This window comes from Triticum aestivum, chromosome 7D (assembly GCF_018294505.1).
Source record: "Triticum aestivum cultivar Chinese Spring chromosome 7D, IWGSC CS RefSeq v2.1, whole genome shotgun sequence".
Taxonomy (NCBI): domain Eukaryota; kingdom Viridiplantae; phylum Streptophyta; class Magnoliopsida; order Poales; family Poaceae; genus Triticum; species Triticum aestivum.
The window spans coordinates 411,550,320-411,567,773 of record NC_057814.1 but is presented as its reverse complement, the minus strand read 5'-3'; the positions used below and the strand labels follow the sequence as shown (position 1 = coordinate 411,567,773).

The window sequence follows — 17,454 nt, the reverse complement described above, 5'->3', positions numbered from 1 at the left end:
GCCATATGGGAAAGGAGAGAAAGGCCCCAAAGGGTGGCCGCACCCCTCCCCATGGACTAGTCCGAATTGGACTAGGGAGGGGGGGCGCCCCCTTCCTTCTTTCTCCTTCTCCCTTCCCTTCTCCTATTCCAACAAGGAAAGGAGGAGTCCTACTCCCGGTGGGAGTAGGACTCCCCCCTTGGCGCGCCCTCCTCCTTGGCCGGCGGCCTCCCCCTTGTTCCTTTATATACGGGGGCAGGGGGGCACCCCATAGAGACAACAATTGATCATTGATCTCTTAGCCGTGTGCGGTGCCCCCCTCCACCATATTACACCTCGATAATATCGTAGCGGTGCTTAGGCGAAGCCCTGCGTCGGTAGAACATCATCATTGTCACCACGCCGTCGTGCTGACAAAACTCTCCCTCAACACTCGGCTGGATCGGAGTTCGAGGGACGTCATCGAGCTGAACGTGTGCTGAACTCGGAGGTGCCGTACGTTCGGTACTTGATCGGTCGGATCGTGAAGACGTACGACTACATCAACCGCGTTGTGTTAACGCTTCCGCTTTCGGTCTACCAGGGTACGTGGACAACACTCTCCCCTCTCGTTGCTATGCATCACCATGATCTTGCGTGTGCGTAGGAAATTTTTTGAAATTACTACGTTCCCTAACAATATTTTGTCTCAATAAGACAAAATTTTGACCAATAGTTGATTTGTTAATGTGTGGTTCATGTGACATGCAATTGATGTCACTAGATTTGTTTCCGAAATATTTATCATGACTGTGATTTTGTACTATGCAAGCCACTTATTAACGGGGTAAATATTGGTTAAAGACTTGTCTTGATGGGACAAAATATTGGTCGCTGTATTTTGAAACATGGGCAATATGCAAATAGATACATGTTTTTTAAACTCAATTTTTGTTTATATTAAATTAGTAGAACATTGGATATGACCAGTTATAGGGTATTTGAACTCATACACACATAAATGACCCTAGACAAAGGGGGCATAATAACTACGACTATATGACTCAAAATCTTGTCAATGTTGTAACAAACTCTCTCTCCTCTTCTTTAATATATGAGGCAAATCTTTTGCCTCCATTTGAAAAAAAAATCTTGTCAAAACTGAAGTTGTACAACGTCGAACTTGTAGAGAAACAAATCTTGTTGAATCGCTATAATAGTAGACCGTCGTGTACGATGGAGATTGGCAACCACACTAAGTATATCGGCTGAGGTATCACCCGGATCTAGACATGCATCTGCACTAGTATCATCGAACCAAGCCAATAGATACATGTTTTTTTTCTGAGAGACGACAGATACATGTTGGTAACATTGCACATAATATAAATACTGTGAATTGAAACAAAGTAGGTGAATAGGTTTTAGAAAAAGTTCAAAGATCTACTCCCGCCGGACACCTATTTTGAGACGGTGGGAGTACTTATTATGAAAAGTAAAATAGATAAACAGGTAGTTCCTGCTCCATATATACTGTTATTTTTACTTTTTTGAACTATTTTAGTCCCCAAATAAATATGATCAAGTACCAGAATTCAACAAATGTCTCATCAATATTTTTTTTCTTCTTTTTTTCGCGAATACGCAAAAGGCTTGCGTATCATTGCATTGATAGGTAGAAAAGAGTGTTAACAGCAATTACAGGAACAGCCTCTGACGAGCACGATCACGCAGCGCGGCGTGAGTCAGGAGGTTATGCATACAACAGAAAGGGGTGTATGCATCCCCAAAGCATAAAAGGAACTACTCGTCGGGCAGGATGAGGCCGAGTCCTCGGGCGCCAGCATGAGCCCAGCCGCGGGCTTCCTCCCTGATCGTCGCCAAGGTCCTAGAGATGGAAGGCCGGGCGGCGTCAAAGACACAAGCGTTCCATTGCTTCCAAATCTCCCATGCGATGAGCAAGGCCAGGGTGGTGAAACCATGCCGTAGGCAAGCGGGTGTGGTGGCAGCCGAAGCGGCCAGCCAATCGATGAATGGGGTGTCCGCGGTTGGGGCCGATGCCGGCAACCGACACCAAGCGAGGGAGTCGTACCAAACCTGTCTAGAGAATGGACAGCCCGAGAGGAGGTGAGCCATGGTTTCCGGAGCCTGGTCGCAGAGGGGGCAAACGGAACCATGGGGGAGGCCGTGCCTGGCAAGGCGCTCCGCCATCCAGCACCGATCCCAGAGCGCGAGCCAGAAGAAGATCTTCACCCAAAGAGGAGCCCAAGGGTGCCAGATGAGCCGCCAGTAGGGGAGCTCGATGGAGCCGAAGAACATGGCGCTGTAGTAGGAGCTCGCAGAGTATGCGCCATTCGAAGTCCATCGCCACGAGAGCGAGTCTGGGGAGTCCGAGAGAGTAACCTGACGCAACCGCTGCCAAAGGTGGACGTACTGAACCAGAGCCGCCGGCCCCAAGGACCCAGAGATGTCCCGCACCCAGGAGCGATCGGCAAGGGCATCGCGGACCGAAGTGATCTTGCGCCGACGTCTCGACACCTTGTCGAAGATTAGCGGGGCAAGCTCCGCAACAGACCTGCCCTCGAGCCAGGGGTCAACCCAGAAGCGGCAGGAGCGGCCGTCTCCGAGGGCCCACGACGTGGAAGCACGGAAGATGGCCTTGGTCTCAAGGCAGCTCGGCATGTGCAGGTGGTGCCAAGGCCGGGAAGGATCTGTAGCTTGGAGCCAAAGCCAACGAGTCCGGAGCGCAATCCCGGCGCGCTGGAAGTCAGGGATGCCAAGGCCTCCAAGCGAAATAGGGCGGCAGACCGTGCTCCAATTGACGAGACAATGGCCTCCATTGGCCTCCTTGCATCCGCGCCAGAGAAAAGAACGGACCAATCGGTTCAGCTGCTTGAGGATGGGAGGAGTGAGAGCCATGACCATCATGATGTGCAGCGGCATGGCCCCGAGGACGTGGCGAGCAAGCGCCAGCCTCTCACCTTTGGAGAGCAAGGAAGCCCACCAAGGCGATAACTTGCGTTCGAGCTTGTCAATGAAGGGTTGGAGCGCGGCGGAGGAGATCTTCCTGATAGAAAGGGGCAGGCCAAGGTATTTGGTGGGTAAATCCACGATCGGGCAGGCAAGGCCGCGATGGATAGCGGCGCGGTCCTCCGGAGAGCATTGGATCGGGGAAGCAGAGCACTTCGCAAAGGTCGTGTGGAGGCCTGAGACGGCGCCATATACCCGAAGGAGCTCGCAGACCACGGTGAGATCGTGCTCGTCCGGGTGACAGAAGACGACGACATCATCAGCATAAAGGGAAATGATGGATGCCATGTGGCGTGGGGTAAGGCGTCGGAGGACGCCGTCGGCGACGGCCCGCTGGAGGAGCCGATCCAGGACGTCGATGACCAGCACAAACAGCATGGGGGAAACAGGGTCGCCCTGACGGAGCCCCTTGTGGTGCGCAATAGGGGGCCCGGCGCTGCCATTAAGGAGGACCCGTGTACTTGCCGTGCCGAGGAGGATGGAGATCCACTCCCTCCACCGTGGGCCAAAACCCAGATGTTGCAGGATGTTGAGGAGGAAGGGCCAAGAGACCGAATCAAACGCGCGGGCAATGTCCAACTTGAGCATGACACGGGACAGCTTGAGGTTATGGAGGCGGCACGCTGTTTGTTGCACGAGGAGGAAGTTATCGTGGATGCATCTTCCGGAGATGAAGGCGCTCTGGTTCGTCGAGATCATGTCGCTGAGGCGCGGGGCGAGACGCAGGGAGAGGACCTTGGCCACAAGCTTGGCGATGATGTGAATAAGGCTGATGGGGTGGTAGTCCGCAATACAGGCCGCATCTGGGCGCTTGGGGAGCAACGTGACGAAAGCCTCATTGAGCTTCTGGAAGCCCCTGCCATTGAGGGAGTAGAGCTTGGCGAACAGGGCACAAATGTCAGGCTTGATGATATCCCAGCACGCGCAGAGAAACTCCGCAGAAAAACCATCAGGCCCGGGCGACTTGCCGGATGGCAGCGACTTGATCGCCGTCCAGATCTCGTCCTCTGAGAACGTGGCATCCAATCCAACCAAGTCGTAAGTGCGAGGATCTAAGCCATCAAGGTCCTGGGTGAACACGCGGGAGTCAGGAGTGCCCAGCGCAGCCAAGAAGTGGTCATAGATTGCCTCGGTCATGTCTCCATGGTCTGATATTTCCTGGCCGTTCACATGCAACGATAGGATCCTGGAGCGTTGCTTCCGGTGCGCCGCTCGCACCCGGAGGAAGGCGGTGTTGGTCTCGCCGGCCTGAAGCCAGGAGCAGCGGACGCGCTGACGCGCAATGGACCGATCGAGGGACGCCAGCCCTAGGTAGGCTGACTTAAGACGTCGCCGGAGCCAGGCCTCGGTGGGGAGCAGCGACCGGAAGTCCTGCGCCATGTCCAGCCGCGCAATGAGCTCGCGGGCCACGGACAGCTGAAGCGCCACGTGACCAATGTGGCGCGCACTCCAACTTTGCAGCGCCTTGGTGGTGGACTTGAGACGAGCATAAACGCGCCGGAAAGGGTCCGCGTCAGCCGGGCCAGACTCCCAGGCATTGGCCACAATCTGGTGGAAGCCTTCCATTTTCGACCAAAACCTCTCAAAGTGAAACCTACGGGGCCCCGGGGCGCGCGGGGTGCAATCAAGCAAAAGTGGCGCATGATCGGAAGTGGCGGAAGAAAGGCAGCGCAGGAAGCAGGAAGGGTGCTCTGCGGCCCAGCCAGAGGTGCACATAACTCTGTCAATGCGCTCAAGGGTCGGCGAGTCACGCTCACTCGACCAAGTATACCGCCGTCCGTGAAGGTAGATGTCCCGAAGTTCCTCGTCAGCGATAAAACGACGGAATCTATTCATGGCCCCACGGTGCAACCGGTCGTTGCTCTTGTCCAAGGCCGTGGCAATGAGGTTGAAATCGCCGCCAATGAGCCAAGGGCCAGCGCAGAGAGAGCGGGCGTCGCGGAGTTCCTCGAGAAAGGCCGGCTTGTCCTCATGGCGATGAGGCCCGTAGACACCGGATAACCACCAGTGCTCCTCCTGCCCAGGCACCGTGGCAAGGGCAGTGACGTGGTATAGGCCAACGTCAGGGGAGGACAACGAGATCTCGTCGCGTCTCCAAGCCAAAATAATGCCACCACGCGTCCCATCAGCGGGTAGGACGAAGAAGTCCTGATAGGCAGCCCCGCACGTCTCAGCAACCATGTAAGGGGAAACAGCAGCGAGCTTGGACTCCTGGATACAGACTACACTCGGAGAGACCGAGGCGACCACAGAGCGAACGGCCGAGCGTCTGGCCGGGCAGTTGAGACCACGAACGTTCCAGAAAAAAATCTTAAGGTTCTGATACATAACAAAACAGGTTAGGTTCCTAGGGAGAGAGGGGCGGAGGGAGCGGGCTCAAGCCATGATGAGGCGCGAGCCGGAGACGCCGCAGTCTGCCGTAGCAGCTGGAATTTGCCACCCGTAGAAGTCCGCCAGGGCCTGGACGGTCTCTGCAGCCAGCGGTCGCTCGAAAAGACGAGCGTATTGCTGCAGGATGCTGTCCGAGAGCGGCTGATCGTCTGTGAGTAGGCCGAGCCGCTTAAGGAGAACCCGCTTGGCCCTAAGCTCGGAGTTGAGGCCCTGGTCAGTCAAGGCAATTCTGTTACTGCGTCTCGGGGTGAAGTTAGGCGGTAGCACATTACGCCTACGTCGCGACTGCGGCGGAGGGGTGGGAAGCAGCGGGTTGGGGGTTTGCAGTAGAGGAATCAGGAAACCGCCCAGGCCAGCAGGGGAAGGGGGGCGCATGCACAGATGGGACGCGCCCATGCAGCAGCCCCACCAGATCCGATGGGCAGGCGCTGGAGGCGCTGGGATCCGCGCCTGAAGTGGCCCCCATCTCGTGGTTGTCCATAAGCGGAGGCGCGGGGGTGGAGAAATCCGCGGCGCAGGGGGATGGCGGGGCATGCAGCGAATCAGAAGCACGCGCAGAACCCGACGCTAAAAGCGGAAAAGCGACCGCGGAGGATGGGGGGTCAGGCTCGCGGGGATCCGTGCCCAGGTTGGACTGGTCGTCGGGCGCGCAAAGCATCAGGACAACTGGCGCCATAGGCTCGTGCGAGGAGCAGGTGGCCCCCACGGCGGAAGGGTCTACAGCACGCTCCGCACTTACCAGGGGGGAACAACTGTCCCGGGGCGGAAAGGCGCGCTCCGCAGGACAGGCTGTCTCGCAGGATCGGGAGGGCCGAGGGGAATCAGGTTCGGGATCCGTGCGTGACGGGGCAGGCGAAGCCACGGTTGGTCGGGAGGCCAACGGCAGGATGGGTTGCTGCGACGCAACGCAGGCAGAAGACTCCAAACGGGGCACAAGCGCTTTATCCGCTGCAGGAAAAGAGATTCGATGGGCCATGCCACCGTACGGCCGTGCAGGGGCATCCGAGGGGTGGGGCCCAAGCACGCCGGCCCAGACGCGTGCAGGTGGTGGAGCAGCACCACGCCGCTGCCGCCCGGCGCATGACGAGCGCCAGAATCGCCGGAGTTCCCCGAACGGTGCGGGAACTGATGCCGCCTAGGCCAGGGCTCTGGCAAGGGCGGAGAATCGTCGCCGCAAGATTGACAACTTAACGGTCTGAAAAACTATTCAAAGAGTGACTTTTAAGCCAGGGGCAGCATCGCCGTCGCCATGGCCAGCCTAGGAAGAAGGGGGAGCGGGGCGCCGGTAGTCAGCGGTCTCCGTGACGAAGATACGCACCGGGCGGCGGAGGACGCGCATCGCGAAACGCTCGGGCACCGCGGGGTTGGCATCAGGGAGCACCGCGTCGGGCTCCTGGAGGAAGAGCTCAGCCTGCCGCGGGATGGCGTCGGGGTTGTTCGTCCAAGCCGACAGCCGGAACGCGGACCGGTCGGAGCCATCGCGAGTTTCCGGAGCCAGGTGCTCAATCTCACAGAATGGAGCAAGCAGCATCTCAGCAGAGGAGCGGTGCCAGGCATGGTCCGGGATGCCGGTCATCTCGATGTCCACGCGGAAGAGAAGGTCGACAGGCTCCGCACCTGCCAGGCTGCTCCAGGGATGGAGGATGAGCCGGAACCGCGGGAAGCGCGCGTTTCCGGCGGCGACGCGGGCGCGTGCGGCTGGGTCAGAGAACCGGAGGAGGAACGGTTCAGGTTGGTGGCGATGGACGGAGAGGGCGTCCGGCGGGAGGAGGAAACGCTCCCGAAGCGCGGCGGCGAGCTCGGAACAGGAGATCCCAGAACGGTTGCCGGCGAGGGTGGCGACGAGCGAGAGCTGCTACAGCTCCAGCTCCGCCGCAACGAGCTCAGCAGAGCGTGGCAGTAAACAGAGCGACGTCACCGGGCGGCGAGAGGGGTGAACGGACAGAGGCGCGGACGAGCCCAAGGCCGCCGGGGAGGCGGCGGCGGAGCTGGACCACACCGGGGAGCCGGAGGGGGTGCTGGATCTCGCCGGGGAGGCGGGGGATGCGGAGCGAGGCGCGGAGGCGGACGACGCGGAGAGGGCACTGCCCGACCCGGAGGACGCGGGCCGGCAGGACCCCGCGACGCTGGCGCCAGAGCACGCGCTGGGCTCGACGGGAGCGGAGGGGGAGGGGGAAACCTGACGAGCACGTTTCGCCGGCGGGGAGGGGCGGTAGGGGGGGTTGGTGCAGTTGCGGCGGAGGTGACCGTAGAACCGGCAACGAGAGCACCGGATGTCGCGGCGGCACTCGTTGCGCGGGTGCTCCGTGCTGAAACAGCGCGGACACTCCGCCGCAGGGGCAGGCCGGGGGGCGGGGGCGGCGCGCACCATCAGGCCGGCGAGCACGGCGAGAGCGGGGGGCGCTTGCGCCCGCGGACCACCTCCCAGGAAGCCTGTGGTGGCGGCGGCGGGAAAGGATCCCGGTGGACCCTGTGGATCTCCGAGCGGGGGACGCGCCGAGCGGGCGGGGCGGGGAGGTGTGGAACAGAGCACCTGGCGGTAGGAGGGTGGCGGGCCGGAAGAGCTTGACGGGGAGAGGCTGGCCTCGAGCCAGCGTCTCTCGCGAGGTCGACCGGATGGAGGGGAGGAGGCCATGGCCTAGGAGACGGGCCTAGCGAGGTGTGTGGACGACGGGGCCGGAGTGGCCTCCGCCGGATGGCTGGGCGCCGGGGCTGGAGTGGCCGGCGGCGCAGCTTGGGGAGGAGCGGGCTAGGGAAGGAGCGGGCTCACAACCTTGGCGCTGCTATCAAATTGTCTCATCAATATTATTAGTAGTAGTTAACTGAGTACACTGCACTTAGTATATAGTAGCAAAAACGTAAGGAGACTTAGCACGTGTCATTACACGTACGCTACACTAGTTACAACTATACGTACTTGTGGTTACATCCTTAATTAATTTACGAAATAGCTTGTGCGCAGTAGGCATCGGGTCATAGTATATGGGTATATTGGTTCGTTGCAGCTTTGCTTCAGCTGGTTGCGCTGAGGAGGGAGATGATGTCGAGCGAGACAGAGCAGAGCTGTTTGAGCGCCTCCTCCCTGGCGGCGAGGTCGGCCGGGTACGCCCCGGGCCTCTGGCGCCGGAACAGCGCCTTGCACACCTGCGGGTACTCCGCGGCGGCGCCGACGTAGACGGCGGCGTAGTCGTAGTCCTGCTGCGCGATGGAGCCCCTCGCGGCGGCCAGCGCGTCCCGCGCCTCGCCGTACTTGGCGGAGCAGGTCCGGAGCAGCGCCTGCACGGTGCCGTCGACGGCGGCGCCGCCCTGCGCGGTCACGTTGGCGCCGAGCGCGGCCGCGGAGGCCGAGGCGTTGGAGGCGGCCGCGGAGACGGCGATGGCCGAGAGGCCGCGCACGTCGGCGGTGGTGCTGGAGGGGTCCGCGGCGAGCGCGGCCACGCAGAGGTCGTAGTAGGCGGTGGAGTTGCAGGTGGTGCGGACCAGCGCCGCGGCCACCGGGGCGGCTGGCGCGGGCGGCGGCGACGGCGGCGGGGAGTGCTTGGCGTGGCCACCGTGGCCGTGGTGCGAGGACGGGCCGGAGCGGGAGCCGAGAGCGCTGGGCGCGAGGAGGGTGGCTACGAGGAGCACCAGGGTGGCGGTGGTGATGGCCATTGTTGGCGCCATTAACTGGAAACTGCTACGAAGAAGGCAGCTAGCTTCTCGCTGTGAGATGTTCGTGGCTCTGTGGAAAAGGAGAAGCTGCTTCTTGTTATGACTGTCTTTGGAGAGTGAGGAGCGTGTGTGCTGTAGGTGCTGTTTGCTTGTGTTGGTGGGAGAGAAGGCACTGGGATGATGGGGTTTTATAGGAGGAGGAGGTGGGATTACCTGGCCAGTCTACTACATGTCCATCCTTATGGTTGCCAAAATTGACTTCCAATCAGCCTAATTATGTTTTGTTGGTGGTCAAGTGGAGCAGTCCACCATGCCATATGCTTCCTCTCTTCTTCTCTTTCTCACCTCCATTTTTATTTTCCTAGATGACCCTGCTGGGTCAGAGTGCTGCTGCATTTCATAAAAAAGAAAGATTGGCTTGTCGAAAACATATACCCCGTCCTACGCTGAAATGGAGGTATGTAGACCTACATTTAGATACATCCATTTCAGCGTCAAATAATTCCGGACGGAGGTAGTAGTACTATTAGATGGCATGCTTTGGTCACTTTTTTGTTATTGCACATGATCGTCAGCAGTGGCGGAGCTAGTGGTGGGTTACGCCGGGGGCTGGCGTAGCTTGAGCGATAAACTCTCATGATTTTCAGTACTTTGTAAGATGAAATTGCAAGGGATGTTGTTAATAGACCTAGGCCTAAATGTGTGTCATGTACAAATATAATTAGTAGTCTTACAATAAAATTGAAACACCACCTAATTACGAGAATATAAACAAATGCAGAGTTGAGTCTTTCAATGCCAAGATGATCATTGTCCTCGGCACGTGCATGGGTCCACATGCATGTGCCGAGGATAAGGATCACTTACACGAGTGCAGGCTCCCGTCTTTGTTTTGGCCGACACCAGGGGTGGAGTCAACACCACCCCTAGGTGTAGGCTGTTTGGAGAAGATAAACAGTAAAATACCTAAAACTTAGATGGTTACCGCAACACTTGCTCTCGAATTTAGTTTTTTATTTCTAAATTTTGTAGCTTGGCAGTGAAACTATTTATCCTCTTACCAAGCATCGATGCCAAATAGCCGATACTTCTACCCAATTTATATCTGTATATGGAGCGGGTCCAATCTCCATGACAGCAATGGTCTAGATCCTATAGATCCTAGGAAGAGAAGTCACTAGGACCCAACAAATCCTTGGACTCGTACAAATAGCTACCCTTGTTTATTTTTCATCTCCTTCTGTAACTCCCAAGTTTACTGAGGTTTTACTAATACGTAACTAGAAAATGTGATTGTGGAATGGACACTTTAAAGATTTTTGTGATGTGAAGGCGAAAAATAAGAAATACTAAATGTTTAGAAGTGTGCAAATAACTTGGGTGGTATAGCTTAGACAAAATCTAGCTAGACCGGATGCTCCACTATATATATCTAGTAGAAAGAAAATCCTTGTTGTGGGGCTAGTAATTCCTTGGAGTGGGACACTATGAGTACACTACTAATATACATGGACACATGTTGTTTCCTCTTATATTGCAGTGCACTAACAACCCACTCGATGATATTGGCTTGTTTTGGAAGTAAACGGGTTATTTAAATTGGTCTCGACAAGTAGCAACTGATGACATTGTGCACTGCTACTAAGAAAAAGTACTCTTGCCGTTGGTATTCCACTTATATTTAATTTCGCTGCTGTAGGACTGTACATGTTTCTCGTGCGTGTATGAGCCCTAGCTTGTTGATAACAACGATAATGTCAGTGCTCACTCCACGACAAATATACTTAATCCCCTTTTCAGGGGAATTTTTTTGTCAGGCGCTGGACATTTCAATTTTAACCGTGTGCTACAAAAATATCCATGTAACTAAGGATATGGACGTCTGGTTCCAGAAAATTAGTAAAATAAAAAAATCAAGAAAATTTGAAAATATTGTTGAAATAAACCTGACCTTCCATTGTGCTCATAAAAAAAGTTCCACAAAAGAAAAACCACGTTGACTTCAGGGCAAAAAAAATAATAGGCAAAAAAGTGTCAACAGTGACTTGTATATAGCAATAGATTTTGTTTTTTTCCATGAAGTCAACGGTGATTTTTTATTCGCAACACACTACATACTGCAAAAAGAAAGTCAAGTTTATTAAAAAGAACTTCTGATTTTTTTTTTAATCAGTAACATTTTCACATATCGGGTGCATATACACCCATGAAACAAATAGCACTTTTGTAAGGGCATCTCCAACGTAGACCCTCAATCCGCCCGCATTTGTTCGGATCGCGCTGTCCGGACGTGTTTTTCCATCCAATGCGGTCCTGTATCGTCTGCGGGTTGGTCCGGGCGTCTTTTTTTTACCGCAAACTGGACGCAAACTCCGCGCGGGGGGGGGGGGGGGGGGTAAGGCTTTGTGGGAGTCGCCCCCTAGGCCCACTAAAATCCTCCTCCTGGTCCCCTTTTTTCTAGTCCACGATTGCTCCCCCCATTCTTTCATCTGCACCCTCGCCGTCCGTTTCCGCCGTTGTACCTCTCTGGCCGCCGCCCAGGCATCCTCGGATGTCTGCATACCCCACCCACAAGACTGTCGGCCTTGGGCTACACCGATGTCCACCCAGGAATCCCTTCACAGGCAGGTACCCTCCGCATACTTGCCTACGCAGTCCATGGCGGGCACCGCTCCCGGCAAGTGTTCGGTCAAATGTCATTGAGCTTTTTTTTTAACTTCTTGTTGTTTTCTAGAGAAGCATGATGGAGGGGTACTTAGTGGACGAGGATAAGTTGTTGTGCGATGTGTGGTTGGCCGTTTCTGAGGACTTTGTAGGCATGAACAAGGGCCCCATCTTTTAGTAAAGCTTGCATGCTTCGTTTCATGGGCGAAATAACATGGCGCCCTATAATATGCAGGCAATGTGAAGTCGCTAATGCATCGATGGTACACCATCTACAACTCCATCACCAAATTTTGCGGTGCTTCACCAAGTGGAGACAAGGTGGCCATTGGGCACATCAGCCATAGAGATCATAAGTGTTGCTTTCTATTACTCTATATGTTGGTTAATTCATTTATTTACTCAATGTTGATGTACACGCTATGTAGCCTGCACACGCTATCATGACGTACTACATGACCGAGGGCAGACCATTCACGCACATATAGATGAAGCTCAAAGGGCAATTTGTGTGGGACCACATATGCCAGTTTCAAGCTCTAGTATCGTTGAATTTGGAGTAAATGATTTCAAAAAACTTGTTGAACATCCGGTTACCTCGTTGAATTTGAACTATCGTTGTGCCAGAGATATTTACATGGATGAATTGTGCTACTTCTATAATTACTTTTAGTGTTGCGGGCTATTTTTGACTTTCTCCGTCCCAAAATAAGGTGGTGCTTGGTTCTCTAGTCCTAGGACTTTTTCTAGTCCCTAGAACTTTTTGAAAAAGACTCTCAAGGAGGTGCTTCTAAGGACTTTTAGCAAAAAGTTCCACCCTGTTTGGTTTGCTAGGGACTTTTTCTACTCCCAACATAAAAAAGTCCCTGAAACCAAACACCCCCTAAGTGTCTCAAGCTTAAAACAACTTTGTATGAAAGTTAGTACAAAGTTGAGACGCTTATTTTATAACTGAGGGAGTATAATTATGTCCGAACTTTGCCGAATTCCGTCGTTTTTGTATGAATTTCTTCCGGTTTGTTAAAATCCAATTTGAAATGTATGAACCTATGGTTGGATGGCCGGCTCCCGCATCAGCGTACGCAGACCGGTCCCCCTGATGGCCTGATCTGCAGACAGATGCACATATATGTAGTTTCTCCCGTGCATTCAGTATCCATTATCCAGCAGTACGTACGCCAACTAGAAAATACGTGTCACTTAATTAGATTTCTCCAACTTTGACCACGAACCCACAAAAACCATTTGGATTGATTGGTTTAGTGAAAACACTGACGGTTAAATTAAGTTGTGATGGAAAATCATCTCATCCCCCCCCCCCCCCGCGTCGCCCCTCCTCTGGCGACACGGGGGGGGGGGGGGGGGGCGCCCCTGTTCGCACCGCCGCTCCCCTCCCTCCCTCACACCCAGTCTCGCCGCCGGCAAAGGCCGCGCGTGCTCCGGGCATGGCGGCGGCGAGGCGCTTCTCCTCCACCGCGCGGCCACCGTTTCGTCAGAGGAGGGATGACAAGCTGCGTCAGATTGGATCGGGCGCCCGGCCTCGAAGGCGGGCGGAGGCAGCGCTCGTCGGCGTCGTCCCGGTGTCCCTGCCGGCCAGTCCCGCCCCCCTGTGTGCGGCGACCCGTCGCTGCTTGCTCGAGCGCTGACTGGTCTGGGGCGGGGGCGGATCTGGGGCTACCTTCCCAGATCCGGCCGGTGTTGGCTGGGCCGCCAGGTGGGGTCAGCCGGGGAGGTGGTGTTGCTGGGTGGTGGAGGCGGGAGTGGTGGAGGCTGGTGGCGGTGGGTGTTGTTGGTGGTGCTTGGTGGACTGTTGCGCCGGTTTTCGATCTCCCCCGCCTTTGGTCAGTGCTATGGCGTTTCGGATCTGGTCTCCGGTAGGTGCACGGTGGCGCGCGTGGGGCGTGTTCGTGCTCCTCATGTTTGGATGCATCCCGGGACCATGGTGGTTCCTGGCCTCGGGCAGCGCTCCTCTGCTCCTCGCCGGCATGGTGCTCGGTTAGGTTCGGCGGCTCACGCTGCGTCCGGTGGCCCTGCGTTCGGACGACCATTGGTGGTTCCAGTGCCTAGTGCTGATATTTGGCCGTACGCGGTCTCCGCGGGGAGCGGTTGGTTGCGACGATTCATGTGCTTCTTCGTCTCGGAGGGGCCCGATGGTGGTGGTGGTCAACTGTCGTCTTGCTGTAAGTATGTGCTCAAACTCCGGGTGAGAACCTTGCATCGACTATGTCGATGTCGGCGGCAATGTTGTCTGTGGACATCGTTTTCCTCGTAGGAGGTGTCGTTGTGGAGCTCCAGCACCTGCAGTACTTTGTTTTGTGGTATCCGGGTGAAAACCTAAGATCTGGCTTGTCGGATCGGATGACGGTCTTGTGTCCTTGTCGGCACTACCTCCCTGGAGGCGTCATCTTGGAGACCCAAACGGCGGCTTCTGTGCCTGCGTGTGGTTGAGGGTGCAGCGTTTGGTGGTGATGGTGGTGTGGCCAAGTTGGGAACAGTCGGAGGGTCCAATGGTGGTGGTGGTGGTGGTGCGACTGGCTTGGAGTCGACGGTGGTTGTTTGGTGGTGTTCTCTGGGGTTTGGTGGCGGTGCCTTTGGCGCCGCAGGGCGGCCATCTGTTTTCCCCCTCGTGAAGGTGTCTCGTTATGCATGCTCAAGACTCTCCCTTGGCGGCCGATGTATTGCGGCGAGCGTCGTGCTTTTGGTGATGTCTTGGTTCATCTTTGCTCTTTGATGGCGCTAGATGCCTCCCGAAATTGTTAATCGTTCCGATCTTCCGTGGCGGGGCACCCAGTCAAGGTTCGTGCTTTTCGCACTCGTTGGTTGTGGTTGCTCCTCAGTTGTGCCGTGGGGCTCGGTATGCACGCAATGCGATGCGTTAGGTTCCTCGCAAAGTCTCAGTATTGTGATCCCTCGACAACACCCCATAACTATTTGTGTCTGCCGTGGTGATGGTCCTTTTAGTCTGCTAGCTAGGTCCCGCCCTTGTTGGGTGTCTTGTTCTTCTCTTCTCCTTGTAACCTTGTTGTACGGTTTTCGGCCCGGTTTCCCTTATAAACGGGTCAACTTGTTTTAGGTTTTCGATTTGGTTTCCCTTATAAACTGGATCACTCTCCTGACGTATTGGCCACTTTGAGTAATATATTCACGTGGAGGGACTCTTCCCCAGTGATTCTCAAAAAAAAAAAGAGTTGTATGTGTGAGTCTTTTTTGAAACCCCAAAATGGCCTGCGTTGCTGAGAGACCAGGACTTGGCTTGACATGCCATGCCAGAAGAAAGGTGGATGGGGATCGAGTTAGTGGTTTCGGAACTCCTTTCGCAGCTACACGTATAGACGTGTTGACTGTAGGTGGAATGGAACCCCAGCTGGGCTGGTTTCCTGCCTGCTTCTTCGCCCCGTCAGCTACTCCTACTCGGCCACTAGCCGAGAAAGCGTTTGACTATTGCATAGAAAGGGGAGTTGGCAGTTGGCAGAATCCGGCAGGGTTCCTCAAAGTAATTGAAATCGTCGTCAAAGAAACACGACGAAATGTACGTCGGACGATCGAATTTTCTCTCGAACGAGTTAACGCGCCCATGCGTGCTGTTGCTGTTGCTACCACGACAGCCTAATTAGGCCCGTAACGTAGGCATCAAGTATCTAGCTAGGAGTATTAGGTTAGGCACTTGATTGAGTGCTAACTTACAAGTGTAGTACTACCATGGTAGTGGTAGCAACTAACTAAGAACATTTCTAACCTTTAGGCCAGCTGGTTAACTGCATGCATGCTTTGGTAGATTCGAGTACATTCTGGTAGTGCTTATATTGGACCTCTTTGATCTTTTCGTGCCTAATCGACGGCGTAATGCTTGTTCGAGAATCGTATGTACTACTATACTACTCGAGTATGTGGGCAGTCGCTTTAACTAGTTCATTGCGTTTTGCCCAAGAAGATCCCCTTGTTAATTTGCTTAACAGCCTTTTTGGTTGGGGGTATTAGAGGTAAGGAATAAGAATTTAAGGTGTGCGTGACATATAATCCATTATATGAAGCGGCTTTTGCCTCTCGGCCAGAGGATCTGTTCGCATACTTCATCTGGGGGAAGAATTACGCGACTAACCGATGCAGGTTGTTTGGCGCACCGAGGGTGCTTGTTCACCAACGAGCGTCGATCCCAAAGAAGTCTGTCAGACTCTGACTCCTGCCCATTCTGCTCGGAAACTGAATCAACTTCTCACATGCTATTACACTGCCCAACGGCCTTTGAGGTCTGGACGGTCGTCGACTCTCTAAACATTGCTCCTGCTGATTGCGCGACTATACACAACCTGCGAAATCCACAGCTTACATGCAAGACCCGCAACACTGTAATCATGGCTATCCTCTGGAGTATCTGGAAAAGAAGGAACGCCAAAATTTTCAAAAATGAGGTGGAATCATTGGGAGCTGTTCTCCGTCATGCAGCTCAAGAAATCTTCTTTTGGTCAAGCAGATGTGCTAATGAGGCCCGGAAACAAACTCTGATTGACTGGGGGATTATGTTGTCCCGACTGGATGTAGCTTAGTCCCTAGCATTTTTATTTCTTCCTATCCCCCTCTCGCCTTCTCTGTAAATACTATGTAAAACAAAATCAATAAAATGAGTTCAGGCTGGCCGTGCCCGCCGTAGTTCCCTCAAAAAAATAGATAATCCATTATTTGATTGGAGGGCAAGGGAATTGAGGTGGGATGGGGCGGGAATTAAGGACAATTTCCACGTACCCCCCCCCCCCCCCTCCGGTTTATTAAGTAGGAAGTTATTTTCTCTCATATTTCCTTTACTAATTTCCATCACACATTAAACATGAGATTCGGACGAAAATTCAACTTCCCACATCTAATCCCTTACTAAACTCCCACGTGTAAACTCCCATTCCCTTTCCTCATTCTAGCCAAACAACGTTGTAAGTTGTCTAAACTTTTCAGACCAACCGAAAGCTTTGCATGTCCATTAATTAAGAAGCATATTGTCTGTACCTAGAAAAGCAGACAATAAAAAAAACATTTTTCAGGGAAAGCCTTCATGGCATGCACTGTTGATTACTTAACATCGAAATATCGTTCACAAGACTAGAGAAAAGAAAATCAGGGGGGTCATCAACCGCCTCCCCAATTTGCTAATCGTTCTAAATTACCTTGGTGGAGCTCCTAGTCCTCTCCCCAAGAAAGCGAACATTAGGGTTCCTCCGCCTCCCGCCGGCCTGCCTCGTCTCCGGTGGCCTTAGGACCATGGGGACACGGTGGATCCCGGCCCTTGCCGTCGGGAGGGCTTCGTTTTTAGACGTTTCTTTGAGTTTTGTTAGGGTTTGTGTCCTGTTCGGGAAGGCGAGACGGTGGTGGCTCCTTGAAGATGGAATAAGATCCTCTACGTCTAGCCCCCGTTCCAGTGATGCGTTTAGCATCATCGGTGGGCGTGTGGAGGTGTGTCTCAAGTGGATCTGTCTTTGGTGGATCTGGTCGGATTTGTTTGTTGTTTGTCTTCGTTGGTGTGTCTTCAGGTTAGATCCTTCCGATCTACGTTACTCTTCATCGATGGTGGTTGTTGTTCTCGTGCGCTGGTCCTATGGGGCCTTAGCACGATGACTTCCCGACTGTCAACGACAACAAGTTTTGCACGACTCCGGCGAGGGAGGGTGATGTCGGCGGCGCGCCTTCGGCTCGCTTTAGTGCTTTTAGTCGTCGCTAGGTTGTCTATGAATCTGGATGTAATTTTTATTATTTCTGGTGTTCGTTGTACTGCCA

The 17,454-nt window shown here is 54.4% G+C and overlaps 1 protein-coding gene across 1 annotated transcript; it reads right to left on the bottom strand.

The window, feature by feature from the left end:
* Nucleotides 1–8,160: 8,160 nt before the first annotated feature.
* Nucleotides 8,161–9,205, bottom strand: LOC123167021 (pectinesterase inhibitor 28-like). The gene has a single exon (XM_044584860.1). The coding sequence runs from the start codon at nt 9,040–9,042 to the stop codon at nt 8,392–8,394; it is 651 nt and encodes a 216-aa protein (XP_044440795.1). The 5' UTR covers nt 9,043–9,205; the 3' UTR covers nt 8,161–8,391.
* Nucleotides 9,206–17,454: the final 8,249 nt, after the last annotated feature.

Bases quoted from the DNA above. Each gene is read 5' to 3' on its own strand.
- LOC123167021 (XM_044584860.1), bottom strand. From the start codon at position 9,042: ATGGCGCCAACAATGGCCATCACCACCGCCACCCTGGTGCTCCTCGTA.